Source organism: Theobroma cacao, chromosome 9 (genome assembly GCF_053813885.1).
Source record: "Theobroma cacao isolate CCN51 chromosome 9, ASM5381388v1, whole genome shotgun sequence".
Taxonomy (NCBI): domain Eukaryota; kingdom Viridiplantae; phylum Streptophyta; class Magnoliopsida; order Malvales; family Malvaceae; genus Theobroma; species Theobroma cacao.
In genome coordinates this window covers 5376446-5393029 of record NC_142647.1, presented here as the reverse complement: position 1 = coordinate 5393029, position 16584 = coordinate 5376446, and the positions used below count along the sequence as shown (strand labels likewise).

General features: G+C 29.9%; 1 protein-coding gene across 2 annotated transcripts; it reads left to right on the top strand.

The window, feature by feature from the left end:
* The first annotated feature begins 3151 nt into the window (after positions 1 to 3151).
* LOC18591983 (putative RNA-dependent RNA polymerase 5) lies at positions 3152 to 16407 on the top strand. Of its 2 annotated transcripts, none has more exons than XM_018127388.2 (19): positions 3152 to 3969; positions 4102 to 4237; positions 4346 to 4475; positions 4794 to 4868; positions 5754 to 5934; positions 6827 to 7025; positions 7150 to 7237; positions 7355 to 7498; positions 7963 to 8010; positions 8096 to 8167; positions 8848 to 8954; positions 9875 to 10023; positions 10338 to 10560; positions 11812 to 12037; positions 12894 to 13039; positions 13637 to 13799; positions 14151 to 14286; positions 15601 to 15776; positions 15892 to 16407. In XM_018127388.2, the coding sequence occupies exons 1-19, from the start codon at positions 3621 to 3623 to the stop codon at positions 16126 to 16128; spliced, it is 2985 nt and encodes a 994-aa protein (XP_017982877.2). In that variant the 5' UTR covers positions 3152 to 3620; the 3' UTR covers positions 16129 to 16407. The 2 variants fall into 2 exon arrangements, with proteins under 2 accessions (XP_017982877.2, XP_017982876.2); XM_018127387.2 differs by having other exon boundaries at positions 4099 to 4237.
* The last annotated feature ends 177 nt before the right edge of the window (positions 16408 to 16584 follow it).

The following is a 16584-nucleotide window of genomic DNA, read 5'->3' as shown; positions in this document are numbered from 1 at the left end:
CAAAGCTCCATAGCTCACTATTACACTATAGCCCCGCCCTCTTGCTCCCAGACTTTCTTCTCACTCGTTTCATCAGAACGGAAAATAATTTATTAGAATTTTTTTAAAATATTTTAGAAAAAATTTAATATTTAAATAGTTTATTAAAATTATTTTCTATTATTTAAATCATCTCATAAAAGTATTTTTTATTATTATAATTGAGTTATTTAAATATTAAAATGATAAATTCGAGTTGATAATAAAATAATAAACATTTAATTTTCATTATTTCAAAATCAAAATTGAGTATAAAAATATAAATAAATAAAATTAATAATTATATTTATCAAAACATTGAACCACACATTGTAATAAATTTAAATTTTAATTTAAAATTTTTTTATCTCATCATTTTTTATCGTAATACTATAAAATTATAATTATTCATCAATCGTATAAAATATAAAAAATTAATTAATATTATTTATATTTTAATCATAATAAACAAAATATTAATACTTTCAAATGTTAATGATTAAATTATAAACAAAATATTAATATTTAAATGATTAATTGTTAATATTATTATGAAAAGAAAAAAGTTTAAATTTATAATAATATATTACAAAAATATATTTTAAAATTAAAAATTGATTCAAATTATTAATATTTTAATAAAAAATATTATTTAAATTATAAATAAAATATTAATATTTAAATAATCAATTATTAATATTTCAAATTAATGATAAATTATTAATGTTTGAAAAATGAAATAAAATAAAAATAAATAATCATTAGTTCATTACAACATGTAAATTATAAATTAAATATTAATATTTTAAAATATATAATTATTAAATTATAATTAAAACATTCATATTTAAATTATAGTATATAAACATTTTAAATAAATTATAAAAATAATATTTTAAACATAAAATAAAAATAAATAATCATAATAACATTTTAAATTACAAATAAAGTATTAATGATTAAAATATAAATAAATATTAATATTTTAATGATTAATTTTTTATATTTTAAATAAATTATAAATTATTAATATTTAAAAATAAATAAAAATAAAAATAAAAATTATATATATAATAAAAAATATTTTTATCTTTTTGTACTTTATTAATTTCTTATTCTAAAATTATTTTTAACAACCAAACGTTGAAATAGATTACAAAAACTATTCATAACCTATTCTTTTAATCTTATCAAATTACGTAATAACTATTTTATTTTTATTTTTATATAATAATTATTTTATTTTTATTTATTTCGTTACTAAAATATAACTTAAAAAGTAAAAACCTGTTTAAATATAAAAAAATAATAATAATGGTGTTTTAATTAAAAAATTAAATATAAAAAATTACTTTTTTTAATAATAATAAAGTGATATTATCTTCGTATAATTCAACGTTTGAGTATATTTTATTTTTATTTTTATTCTATTTTTATTTATTTCGTTAACAAAATGTAACTCAAAAAGTAAAAACTTGTTTAAATATAAAAATAAATAATAGTAATAGTATTTTTATTAAAAATTTAAATATAAAAAATTATTTTTTTTAATAATAATTAGTTGATGTTGTCTCCGTATAATTCAACGTTTGAGTAAATTTTATATTTAATCATATATAATATTTTTAATGATAAGTATTACATTTTATTAATAGTAGTATTTGTAGTATTTTTTTTAATTTTTAATATTATTAAAAATGAAAATTTAGAAAAAAAATTTATAAGAAATTAAATAAGGTTTGTAATTAGATTTTTACTTTATATTAGATTAGACAATGTACAAAGCGGTGGCCTGTCTAATCTGTAATTTAATCTGTTTGCTACTTCCTGGCGAAGGCAGATCCAGAAAATCTTGACGTCAGTCATCAAAGTGGCCATGATTTGGACTAAAGCCTTACTTTTCTTTTCCAGAGAGAGCCGAAAGTGTTTTTAAGGAAATGCTGCCAAGTGACTTTGCTTTTTCTCTCCTTTTTTTTTTGGTTCTGAAGCCTTTCTGTTCTTCTCTAGTAAAAGGCCATGTGGAAAGTAATCTCGTAGGGCAAAGGGCTCAGCCAAAGCTGTGTCATCTATTTCATCAGCTGTGTCAATCAATCACACCATTTCTCAGATTTGAGAATCAGCCCTTTTGAATCTTGAATATGGTTGCCTAGCTCACTATTACACCATAGCCCCGCCCCCTTGCTCCCAGACTTTCTTCTCACTCGTTTCATCAGAACGGAAAATAATTTACTAGAATTTTTTTAAATATTTTAGAAAAATTTTAATATTTAAATAGTTTATTAAAATTATTTTCTATTATTTAAATCATCTCATGAAAGTGTTTTTTATTATTATAATTGAGTTATTTAAATATTAAAATGATAAATTCGAGTTGATAATAAAATAATAAACATTTAATTTTCATTAATTCAAAATCAAAATTGAGTATAAAAATAAAAATAAATAAAATTAATAATTACATTTATCAAAACATTGAACCACACATTGTAATAAATTTTAATTTTAATTTTAAATTTTTTATCTCATCACTTTTTATCGTAATACTATAAAATTATAATTATTCATCAATCGTATAAAATATAAAAAATTTATATTTATAAATATATGTTTATCAAATCACCATTAAAATATTTTTTTATTATAATTATTAATAAAATTTATTTAATTTATAAAAAAAAATTTTAATTACATCGAATGATTTTATTAAAAATTATTTTTTAATTTTAATAACATTAAATAAAGTTAAATTGATTTAGTTTTTTTTTATTACATTTAAATAAATTTTTAAATTTTTATTTAAATCTAATAAATCACTGTATTTAATAATTGACAAATGAAAATTAGACAATAATAAGAGATGAATTTATTTGACTTAAAATAAAAATTTAAAAATTGATTCAATAAAATTAAATTAACTTTTTTGACATAATTAAAAGATTTATTATTTAAGTATTTAATTTTTAAATAATAATATTTTAAATTAAATATTAATATTTTTAAAAATATTTTTAATATTTTAAATTAAATACTAATATTGATCAACTAATATTTTTAGACTTAGTATATAAGTTCTTTTTTTCCGAAAAATGTTTCCTGAAAATGTTTTTTAAAAACTATTTTACCTCCAAACAAAGAAAGGAAAAGACCTTTAGGACAACACCCTGTTCTTGTCCTATTACACTTGAAAAAGTGCGCCAAAACAAACAAATCAATAAAAAAAAAAAAGCTACGGAAGAAACCTGTACTTTTTCCATTTCAAAATTTCACAAGAAAATTACTTATTCCAGGCCTTGGAGACGCAAGCAGCAGAAGCGAAGAAGATTGGCCGGTAGCCTTAAGAGTGTGTTTTGAAGGAGATCATTCTACATTAGAGAAAACCTATTGGTTTCTTTCTGTTTGGTTGGTGAAGGTGATGGAGCTGATCGGCTCTTCTTCTCCATTGAAGGGGGTTATGTGAATACTCGAGACTGAAGAAGAAATCAGATGTTTCTGTTTTGGTCTTGAAGAAAGTTGAAAATTCGTTGCTCCGTGAAATAAACAAAGTCTTTTTTATTTCAAAAACCCAGAACTTGAGAAAGTTGTTTTAAAGATCAATTTCATCAATGGGAAGCAATTTTTATGAGAATGTGGCTCTGCCCCAAACGGTGGAAGGAGCAATCTCCAGAATCTGTCGTGAGCAGAACCAACCGCCACTTGCCGACTCGACGAGGCAGGCGCTTGCTGATAAAGGCGAAGAACAATCTTTAAGGATTCTAAAGAAAATCCAACGGACGACAATTCGTTCTTCATTTGATGGATTTGTCATGTACATGATCAAGAACGAACTAAACAACATCAACAACAACAACAACAGTCCAAAACGACAAAGTCCTTCTTCTTCTTCTCCTTCAAGACTAAGTCGTAGTCCCTTTTCTTCGCCCGCCAAAACTTGCTGTCTTATGATGCAGCAAGGTTAAATCTCTCTCTTTTTCTTTTTCTTTTTAAAAAAGGAAATGTTTGTTTTTCTTTTAAAAAATTTTAAATGGTTGTTTTGACGCTTTGTTTTGCGGGTTGTTGGTTTTATGATTAATTTGGGCGAAGAAGATGTTGTTACCACTATTGGTCCTCCTTGGAGTTCTTCATTGAATGTTGGCAAAGAAGAAAGGTTTAGCCCTCAGTTGGTGGCTTTGGGGGCGCTTGAGTTTAGAAAAGCTTTCCTCATTTTAAATTACATTGGCTCGTAAGTTTTGTCTACCGACCTGTCATCTATTGATTTCGAAAAGGTTAGCTTTTTTTTTTCTTTAAAGATAAGTTCTTTCTTTTCAACGTCTTCTTTTTTTTACCACAGGGAAACGTTGGAAGAAGTAACTACAGCTGATGGAATTCGAAGATTAAAAGATTTGGCAATGGATAAGTTTGAGGAAGAGGTCTGGGTTACTCTGGGCCAACGGTATAACAATCCAGATGATCGTTGTAAGGTAGCATAACAGTTTTTTTAATGTTATTTGCCTTTTAACTCTAACTATATTCTGAATTACATTGCATTCTAATTTATGAAAAAAACAGAACTTTGAAAAATGTTAAAGTCGGTATCAACTAAGATTTGTCACACAAACAGGTTTTCATGTTCAGCATGTTCTATGAGATTGGAATGCGTGGATGTTTCAAAAGTTTGGAATGTGAATTAGACCACTCTTTCATATGAGCTTTGTCCTCTTTGCACGTGATGCGTTATGTAATTGATTATTTTCTCTTTTTGTCCTTCTCCCTTACCCTTCCATTCCCTTGTCTTGCAGTCAGTTGATTGGGAGTCTGGAAAGGCATATCAGTACCATTGTCATGTATCTGCAAATGGGAGTTGTAGGTTCAAGGTAAATTTGGAGTTGCTGTTCAAGGTCTTATGTTTCCTTGATTTTGTGCATGCATATATGTTAATTTACACTGAAAGGACAAAAGGTTTGATTTAAATTTTATAACGCTTGTAGATACAAATATCAGTTGGTTTGGACATCTTTACGAGGGTACTGAAGGCAGTTTAATTAGATATCAGCTTTAAGCCTATATCTCTTATGCATACCAAACTCATATTCCATATCATGAGATAGTAATTCTTCCCTTTTTCCTTTAATACTATGTGGCTGATAGCACTCTCCTTATTGACAGCCTTGGCTAACAGTTTTAGTTATCTTAGTTTTCTTTTGTTTTTCATGTTCCCATCAAATAGGAAAATTCTCTTAGCCAATCACATTAAGCCTTTCCACCTAAATTCCAATTTTTATTGTATCAATTTTTTGTGTTGTCCTTTCACCTGAGGAAACATTTTATTTTTGTGGGGGGGTGGGGTTACACTCTTTTCACCGACGATAAAATCAAATACTTCAATTTGGTTCTCTCATTGTACAAAAATTTTAAATTTAAGATTTTGTTATTCTTACACGTGAAAGGAGTTGCTGAAAATATTAATTATATTGTCTTGGTATGCGCTTATTTTATCTGTGTAAGTCTGATGCTATAATCCTTGTTTAAAATTTGAGTTATCATTTTTTGCTCTGCTATTGCTCCCTTATGAGGAATCAGTTGCTTGGAGATGGACCTATATCAATTTTGAGAGTTCCACAAATAGTAGTAACATAAAGTGCATTGTTTGTAATTATTTTTTTGCATTAGTTTCCTTTTACAATATTTTCCTTGATTTAATTTATTTCACTGGTTGTATTGCATTATATTTATTATTGTTTTCATGTGCTTTATTCCAGGGGCCTTATTTGGAAACAAGTAGAAATCATCTACAAAGGGTTTTAGGAGATGAGAATATTCTCATCGTGAAGTTTGCAAATGTCACAGATGGTAAAACTTCGGCTGGCAATGTTTGTTATGCTGAGTACAAGAAAATTGCATTAGGACTTCTTGTTGGTTTGCGTCGTTACCGGTTTTTTGGTCAGTCATCTACACCACACTCTTGTAATGATGAGTTTTGTATTTGGTGTTCTTATTTGTCCTTTGAGATTATTATAGTTGTTATTCCAGGATACATCAAGTATTACCAGTTCAAGCCAGCATGTCAAATGATCTCTTATAGTTTCTGCTAGCAGCATGCATCTCTGAATTTGTTTTAGGCATGCATGTCCCTGAGGTGCTCCTCTGCTAGAGTGGAGCAAAGGTTGATCTGCCAGCTGAGTTGTATCTCTTGTTCTTATCTTACAGTTGAAGAATATCTGCTTTGTCCAGTTCATTGGTGTAGGTGTTTTATTCAGCTTGTCTCAGAGAATTAGCATAAAACAATGCAGTAAGAGCTGCTTTTAAATCATGAAATTGATTGTTTGCGACAATCTTACTTGATAGTTTCCCCATTTTAATGGTGACGAAATGTATCATTCGTTTATTAGTTTATTTTCCCATGCCACTCCGTAGTTTTTTATGATAATTATGAGGATCAAAGTTGCAACAACTAGGAATTTCAGTCCCTTTACGAAAGTGGGACTTTTGTTCTATTGCAATCCTGGGTGTTTGAGGTTGTCTATGTGCACGAAAGAAAGGATTGCTCTTATTTTCCAGTTTGCAGCTTTGTGTGGATGTCCTGGCTTCCACATGCATGTTTATTTCCTTTATCTGCAACGTGTCAGTTATTGAGGATCCTGTGCTTCTCATTTTTCTGGTAAATCGATATCAGTGAAAAAATTTTGACTACCCTACTAATTGGGTATGGCACTGAACGTGCACCAATATATGTTATCCAAGTCAATATATTCAACTCTTATGATATCATCGGTTCCTAACTTTTGAGAATGATAATTTAGTATTTTTGTCCCAAATATGGTGAAATTTTCAGTGTTTAAGGATGGGGGCAAAGAAGCAAGAAAGAAAGACCCAACTTCCTCATCTGTTAGGTGCTTATTTGTTCGATTGGAGTCATATGCATCTATTGATGATGGTAAAGATTATGTTTTGTCTGGGAAAACAATACAAGAAGCCAGATGTGTCTTTATGCATGTCCATACTGTATCCAATATGGCCAAGTATATGGCCAGGTCAGTGATAATACAAAATCTGCATGTTTTTTTTATTCCTTTAAATTTTTTCAATTTTTTCTGGGAGACATTTTTGCAGTTGTTTATTTATTATTTGAAAAGCTTCTTTTTCTTTGTGCTGTAGATTGTCACTGATCTTATCTAAGACCATGAAGCTGGAAGTTGATTTAGCTGATGTAAACGTTGTGGTGATAAATGATATACCTTGCCAGGTATGATTTATGGCTTAAAGTTTTGAATAAAAATAGTCTCCCTTCTTATAGATTTTTCTCATGTTTTTTTTCCTGAGTTTAATTTGATATTTTAGCAAAAAATAAATCTTATTGCAGGATAAATATGGAAATTATGTTTATAAAAAAGATGGAGAACCTTGTATTCACACAGATGGAACTGGTTATATATCAGAGGATTTGGCTTTGAAATGCCCAAAGAATGTCTTTAAAGGAAGGATTTTGAATGGTGACAATGATGAGGTTGGTGATTGGCAGCTTGATTTGCTACTTGTTATACATTTGGTTTGAGATGAAAGTATTGCAGAGTATTTGCCCAATAATTCATCTTTCTGGTATGCATGACAAGAATCAGTTTGATATATATATATGAAACAGCTTTTGCTCTAGAACTCTTAATCTATTTTGTGTGTATTATTTTTTTGAATCTTGGAATGGTTAAAACTATACAAAGTTTCAGATAATATGGATGCCATGCTTGTTGTATCTTGGTAATTTGAAAAGGCATGGCTTCCAACTATTCCTTTTCCATTTAGTTCTTTGTGGTACTATTTTGTCAATTTTATTCTGGTTTTTGTTTCCATTTATATTCCTTATTTCATGGCTGGGATGTTATTATGTCATCTTGTGATCTTTTTACTGTTACCTGTTTTTCAATTAATTGCATTTTCTAAGATCATAGATTTCTTCATCTCAATGGACTTTAGGGCAAGTTTTCAGACATGAAATCAACAGAATCTCACCATAGAGTACCGGTATGTGCATTTTAACCACCCACTGGTACTTGCTTTTCTAAATTTTATTTATTGATTATCATTCCATTTTTAAATTCTTTTCTAGCCTTTGCTGATCCAGTTCCGCCTCTTTAACAAAGGTTGTGCCGTCAAGGGAACCTTACTTGTCAATAAAAAGGTATAGTTTTGTCATTTTCCCTTGTAATTAGAATAATTAGAACAAGCTTACTCCATCTGAAAGTCCCCTCTTGAATTGAGAAATTGATGATTAGCTCTTTGTAGGAGTAGATTCTGAAGTAGACTGTACTAGTTAAATTACCAATGAAACAAAATGCTTAAAAGTTTTGGGAAAAATGGAAGAGCTGAGCAAAGATTGCAGATACTATTAGCTTGGTTCAAGGGTTGAGGGTTTAGGGTTTAGTAGTTGCACCAGTTATTACATTGAGAATCTAGTCGTGTGTTGAATCTAATACCAATTGAAAGCAGAATTGATGCCACGTCAAATGCCATATTTCCCTTAAAAAATGTATTAGTCAATCTACATTGGTATGTGAGCTTTACTTTTGTTTTTCTAGTATGAACTTTTTTTTTTTGAAATATTTGAAGGTATAACATATATAGTAGATTGGGAGGATGACCATTATGACAGGTTGGCATTCAAAAGTTGGACATCCCATTTCATATATATGGTTTTATAAATTAGTCACTTTAATTTATACTGAAAGTTATGTATCTGATCAGTTTGTTGTTGTATAGGATCTTAGCTATTGTGAGTAACATATTTTAGTTGGCTAATGATTTCTGAATGCTTTTCAGAAGCTGCATGCTTGTAATGACTTCTATTCCAAAATTTTGTAGCTTCCACCCAGAACCATTCAAATTCGTCCTTCCATGATTAAAGTTAAGCCAGATCCAAATCTGGCAAACATGTGCACAATGAATTCACTGGAAGTAGTTGCAACAAGGTACCTGCCATTGTATAATTCATGTAATTTCCATTTGATGTACTTGTACGTTACATAGTATTTTTTTTCTCAAATCTCTTGATAAGTGCCAAATGAATGCATTCTGGGTTCAATATAGAAGAGATGAGTTTGGCTGGGGGAGGTGGGGGGAGTGTAAACATTCTGAGAACTTAAATGAATCTCCTGAAAGGAAAATAAAGAGAAGGAAAAGGATATATCTCTCATTTTATAATTCCTTATACACATGTCTGTCACAATATTTGTTCAATAGATAAAATTAGATGTACTAAAATACTCTGATAACCTTCTGAATGTAGTAGTACCATTCTGACATCTTGTCTTTGCAACAGTGGTTTTGTCTTTCACTGCCTCAAACCATGCTTTTTGTGTGGCCTTCTAACAACCACATTCAATGCATTTGCTTTAGGTTGCTTTTGAGGTGAATGCATCATGGTAGTATGAACTGTAGCTGGCATAGATTGAAGCTTGCAATTGCAATTAAGAACATGTCCTAAATTAGGCAAAATGTGGAAGCTAAAGGTCTTTGTCTCTGGTAGATTTGCGTGTGAAGCCCACTTGTAGTAGTTGGATCACTCTAGCGCTTGTGTGTCCCATCTAATTTATGGGCTAAAAGCCCTACTTTGAAGCCAATGAGTTCACATCACTTTGAATCCCTAGAACTTAACGTCAGATCATAAGATGGTGCATGTTATTCTTGCCCAAATCAGTCTTCCAGCCCCAATATAAAAGTATTTGAATCCTGCGATAGGCCAATGCCTAAGTGAAGATGTTAAACTGTTTTATTTCTGACTCAATTTTGATGAGATGGATTTACCTTTGAGAAATTTAATAGTCTGTGAGCGCTTCTTGTTTTTGTTTCATTTCATTTTAGGGTGATGTTTTTGTGTTATCTCCTGCAGCAATCAACCAAAGAGAACTTCTCTTTCAAGGAATTTGATTGCACTCCTTAGCTATGGAGGTGTCCCGGATGACTTTTTTATGGACATATTGAAGAATGCATTAGAAGAGACACAGAGTGTTTTCTCCAATAAACGCACAGCACTTAAAGGTTGGTTTGTTAACTTCTATATCACCATGACTAAAGCATGTTAAATAAAAATTTGTGCCCCCTTCCTCGCTTTACAGTTTTTTGTTTTGAAGATTATACTAGCTTAATGGGACTATGTTATATTCTTTTAGAAATGAAATACCATTCTAGTGTAATTGTTTTTAATGTTCTTTTGCTTTTATTGCCTTTGCACGATCTCCTTCAAAATTGATCTACATGTCAACAATGGTCTTGTATCATTCATACTTCTTTGCTTATCTTCGTCTCACTGACCTCATCACCTTTTGAATTGATCTTATAACTATCACATGCAGTTTCGCTTAATAATGGTGGCAAGGATGATTTCAGTGCAGCAAAAATGATTTTATCGGGGATTTCCCTTGATGAATCATATCTGCAACATCAGCTGTCAATAATGTTAAATGAAGAAAGGAAGGGTCTTCTAGGAGGAAAGCTCCCTATGACTGAGTCCTATTATTTAATGGGTACTGTCGATCCAACTGGAGTCCTAGAAAGTGATCAAGTCAGCATTATCTTGTAAGTAAGTTGGGTTTTTCTGTTATTCTTGTCATTATGTTTTTTATGGTAACACAACAAATACTAACAATTTTAAACCGCAATATTCAGAGCTACCATTATAGAATATGTTCTTCAGTAGAAAATGTAAGAGGATATGTACAATTACATTAGCCAGTATTCACTGCAAAGTTCAACTAGCAATTTCAAGTCTTAGCTACAAGTTTGAATGTTGGAATCCGTTGTAGCATCTCAAAAAAAAAATGTAAGGAATGAGTTTTTCTATTTTGGAATGCAAAATCTCAGAAGCTTTTGATATAACTGATTGTAGAATATGGTTTAATGTGTAATGTAAGCTGTTCTGTTATGCTTATGTGCACATTGAAAGAGAGCGATAATGGGAAGCTTTACATCTTTGCACATGTATTAGGACATCATATTCTGAGGCCAGCTCTGTGTCTCTATGTCTCTCAATTGAAAACAAATAAACTATCCGTATCCACTTACCCCAAGACTCTGATCTCTAATATGGGCAGTGTCTTTGCAGATGATGTTGGAAATGATGTGAGCTGCTTTTGTTTCTTAAACTCAAATTCTACCACCATTTTGTTAGGCATAACATATGATGGTCTGATCTCAATTTTGAACTAATCTTTGACAGAAGAATAGATAAAGGAAAGAGATAGCAGGAATGGGAGTGTTGGAGAGTATTGACTCTCCAAGTTTTTTTTTTTTTTAATTAGAAAGGTGTTCACAGCTTGTGACAGATTCTCCGGTATGGTATAATAAAAAATATTGCTGCATAATGTTCTTTACAGTTTAAGGTGCACTAGAGCTGGAACTTCCTTCCTCTGATGGCATGCATTGATGTTGAGATACTCAATTTTTTTTTTGAAAATTACGTTGAGATATTCTTTTAGTTGTGCTAGATACTGTGCAGTACAGATTCTTCCCCCGACTGATTGGAATTTAGTTTTGTTTACACATCCTCATTATAGCAACTTTATTAGACATTGAAATATTATAGGGTCTATAATGCATAAGAGAAAGGCAAATCATTTGGGGCCACATAGATCTTTGGTCAAATAATGTTGTTGTTGTTGTATTGGTAGATTCCTTGACATTGTCTCACCTATTTTGGACAGAAATTTAACTCTTTCCTGCAGCCAGATGAATCTATTAAATCAAAATTAACTATTTGCATGGAAGTTGACAAGTATGTCCTGCGTTGATGATTGGATATTCTGTTGTCTTCTTGGATGATATGTATAGGGACAATGGACAGATTTCTGGGAAAGTGCTAGTGTTCCGCCAACCTGGTGTACATTTTGGAGATGTACATTTGCTAAATGCTAGATATGTGGAATCCTTGAATGAATATGTAGGACATGCTAAGTATGCTATATTCTTTCCTTGTAAAGGCCCACGTTCTTTGGCTGATGAGATGGCTGGGGGTGATTTTGACGGCGATACGTATTTTGTATCAAAAAATCCCCAGGTTGGTTCTGAATTAGTTTATATTTGAAGAGTTTATTTACCCTTTTTCTTTTCTGTTTCTTCAGTAGCCCTGATTGCTACCCTCATTATTATTGCTTTTTAATAGATGGTCAAATGGGTAACTATCGTTTTGTGACTTCTTTTCAAACCTTTTTATTTAATTATTATTATTTTTATATTCTTGCACATATTTCAACTGTTTACATCCATTATACTTCAGTATATGCTAAAAGGTAAAACATAGTATGATCTTCAGTTTACCCCTCTATCTTAAATATGCATTTACTTGAATCCCCTTACATTGCTACATTGTTGGTGGTAACTGCTGTCAACAGTTTTTTTTTTTAAATTGGCCTAGATGTCAATGGCATTCCTGGTGATAATACTTGCCAAAGATACTGGTTATATAGGGAAAACTTTAAGCTGTATTGATATACAGGCACACACACACACAAAAAGTGTATGCATCCAAATATCCTTTGTTTCCATATATATATATTTTATGAAACTCATTGAAGATTTTCTCTCTTACTTTGAGCTGAAACACATACTTAATTTTAAGTTGACCTGCCAAAAATAACTTTTCTATAATATAGAGATATTTCCGATAGTTCAAACTCTCTGCTGCAACTGTCTATTGGGTGATTTTCATGTAATGTTTGGCTGCTGAATTTTAAGATGAAGTTTGGCATCCCCCTTCAAAAAAGAGGAATCTTGTTTTTAATTAGAATATAATTTGATGTTATATAGATATTGTTACAACTTTGAATTCCTACAATAAATTGTAGGGTTCATCTATATTTGGCATTATTTTGATGTTCTCTGAGACTATCTGCCAATTGTTGTACTATCTTCAGTTATTGGATTACTTCAAAGTGAGTGAACCCTGGACGGAAAATTCTTCTACTTGTGGAGTGTCCACTAAGGGACCAGGTGAGTTTTCAAACGAGGAGTTGGAGGATGAGCTCTTCAAATTATTCTTGAGAACTAGGTTTCAGCCAAGGTAATTACTTGACTGTATTCCTCAGTAACATTTTGGTTTCACTATTAAGCGTCCTGACTTGGAATGTTAATGGCTATGAAACTGTGAATTGATTTATGCTTGAATTATATTGTGGTACTGCTCATCAGTCGTCACATTCTTTCTGATTAGTTAATATTATCATAAATTGAACTTTTACAAGTAGAAATTCCTTTTTATCTGAAATTATGCAAGAGGATACTAGGTTTTTCCCTGTCATCTGAAGTCCTCAAACTCTCCCTTGAAAAACAGAGTTCTTTTACTTGCTTCGCTGCTAGAGGTTCAAATACTTTTGAGGTCATCAAAAATGTTCTTGGATATGTCAAATGCCAAGATTGGAGACCAGATCAAAGTCATTTAGTAGTTTCTTATTAACTTGTTATCATTCTTTGATCAAATTCCATAATTCATTCTTTCATTACTTAATCACGAATATGATATGGCAATTGGGTCAGGGATCTCCTGGTTTTGGTTCCTAATGTCTCTGGTATAGGCTGATGGAGTCTTGAGTGTGGTCTTGATATCATTCAAGTTATCGGTTTTGGTTCCTGATGTAAAGGTGCTTTTGGCTGCTTTCAGTAATGCTATGGCCATTGCATCGGATAACTGTATGGCAGTAATGGATCGCTTACTAACACTGGAAGATAGTAACTCTCCAGAGAAATTTCTTTTGAAGAAGAACCTACAACGTTTGATTGATTTATATTACGAGTCTTTGGATGCACCAAAGTCTGGAAAAAAGGTTAGTAAGTCTCTTTGTCAAGGGATTGGGATAGCTGATATTTTAGCCCATGTAAATGCCATTCTCTGAGTTTAAGTGAAGTCAATAACAAAATTCTCATCAGTTAGCGGTTGATTTTTAACTATATCATTGATGCTTTAGTTTGTTGCCTTGATATATGAGAAATATGTGGGAGATGGTTGCTTCTTTTTTGGTGTTTTCACTGTAAATTATACGTACATGAATAATTGATGCGTAGCTATTTTGTTGACTTTTTGCATGTTTCATGACCTCCTAACAATAATTTACTTGCAAGTAATTGCTGCTGCCTTGAAAACTGCTATAACTTGTTTTCCCCTTACTTCCAAATAGATTGAAGTTCCACCAGAATTGAGGGCAGATGCATTTCCTCATTATTTGGAACGGCAAAAGTCTTTCAAATCAACTTCTATATTGGGAAAAATTTATGATTTTGTCAAATCATATGGAGAAGAACTGCCAAGGAAAGGTATAGTTTATCTTCATAGAAATGGAAGTTTTATGTGTCATTTCCTCTAAAGCATTATTATTAAAGCGATACATTTGGATGGTGGAACATGTAAGAAGGGAATAAAATATAATTTAGTATAACGAATGAAATAGAATAAAAATAATTATTATAATTTATTGTAATATCTAGTTGGTAATTATAGTTTTGAAATAAAAAAAATAAAAAAAAAGAAGATGAAAGTGTTTTTTATTATATATATAATTGTTTATTTTTATTTGATTTTTTAAATATCATTAATTTATAAATTAATTAAAATATTAATATTTAGTAATTTAAGTATTAGTATTTTATGTGTATTATAATTATTTTATTTTTATTTGATTTTTTAAATATCATTAATTTATAAATTAATTAAAATATTAATATTTAGTAATTTAAGTATTAGTATTTTATTTGTATTATAATTATCAATATTTTAAAATATTAATAATGTATTTAATTTAAATATTATTATTATTAATTATTTTATTTTTTAAATATTAATAATTGATAAGTTATTTAAAATATTAATAATTAATAATGTAAATATTAATATTTTATTAAATATAACTATTCAAAAAGTTATAGAAAAATGTTATTATTTTATTTATAATTTGATTATTAATATTTTAAATATTAATATATTATTTAATTTAAATATTATTATGATCAATTATTTTTTATTTTTTAAATATTAATAATTGATAAGTTATTTAAAATATTAATAATTAATAATGTAAATATTAATATTTTATTGAATATAACTATTCAAAAAGTTATAGAAAAATGTTATTATTTTATTTATAATTTGATTATTAATATTTTAAATATTAATATATTATTTAATTTAAATATTATTATGATCAATTATTTTTTATTTTTAAATATTAATAATTGATTATTTATTTAAAATATTAACAATAGATAATTTAAATATTAATATTTTATTTAAAGTCTGAATAAGGGAGAGGAGAGAGTAAAACAATAATATTTTATATAAATAAAGTTATAAATTTTTAAACTTGTAAGAGCTATTTTGGTTATTATTATATTTTGAGTTTATTTTTTTATTATGGAATAGCTAATATAATAGGAGACAGTAGTATTAGTTATTTTTTAATTTTAGAGGATTTTAGAGAATAAGTATTCCACAATGACTATTTCTTGAGCTATTTCACAACCAAATAAAGAAACAAAAGTTTCCTAGCCATTCCCTTTAACCGAACGTGCTGTTAGTTTTTTATGTTTAATACTATTATGGGGATGATGAGTTTTAGTCTTTATCCTATTCAGAAGTCCGAAAGCTCCCTTGTTTCGATGTTGGTTTTCCTCAAGATTGCAGAGAAAAATGGACTGAACTTTATAAGCAGTATAGGGAAGACATGACGCAAACTCTGCAAACTCTGGATGGCAAGAGCAAAGAACTGAGAGATGTGGCTGCTAATGCAGTTTATAACAAATACAAGCTGGTGATCGTTAAGCTTTGCTTCTGTGCACTGCCACTTCCAGTTAGCATAGAAATCATTCTTCGCAGAAACCCTTATCCCGATTCTTTATTTACTCAAAATTCTTCTTCTTGTTCAGGAATTGTATGGAGGTGCTGAGTTGGAGCAGAGACAAAGGCCTCTGGACCAAATCTATAAGGAGGCGCTTGCCATTTACAACATTTCCTATGATTATGCCATCAGAATTGATGACGTGGGAAAATGCGGATTTGCTTGGAAAGTGGCAGGCTCAGCGCTCTTAAGTTTGTATGCCTCGGAGCAAGGGGAAAAGACATTGTCATGTGCACCTTCTGTTTTGAAAGAGCTCTTTACGTGAACTAATGCTGTGTGTAATAGTCTAATAGCATCGGTTTCAAATCTTTCTAAGTTAAAAGAAACGTAAATATGATGTATTATAGGATCATATGTAGTTCATCTCCCTCGAAGTTTATGGTTTATGGTTTTTCTATCACTTTTTATTTCTTTTTAATGAGTGGGGGGTAAAAGCCCTCGAAAGTGTTAGACCTTGGTGGGAAAAGGATGTCTACTGCCCTTATCCTTATCCAAGCGACACATTAAATAGAGATAAAGCAGCCCCAATAAGTGGGGGAAACAATTCCATCTTCTTCTTTTCCATTTTTGGTTGCAAAAGAAGAGATTTTAGTTAGTGCGAGGGAGCCAAGTTGTTTTATCGTACACGTACGTGTCATGATCAGTCAAGCGGCTGTCGGTGGTGATCAACGGCTTTTATTCATATAATCAGAGGACAACCCTCGTTAATCGAAATTAGCTA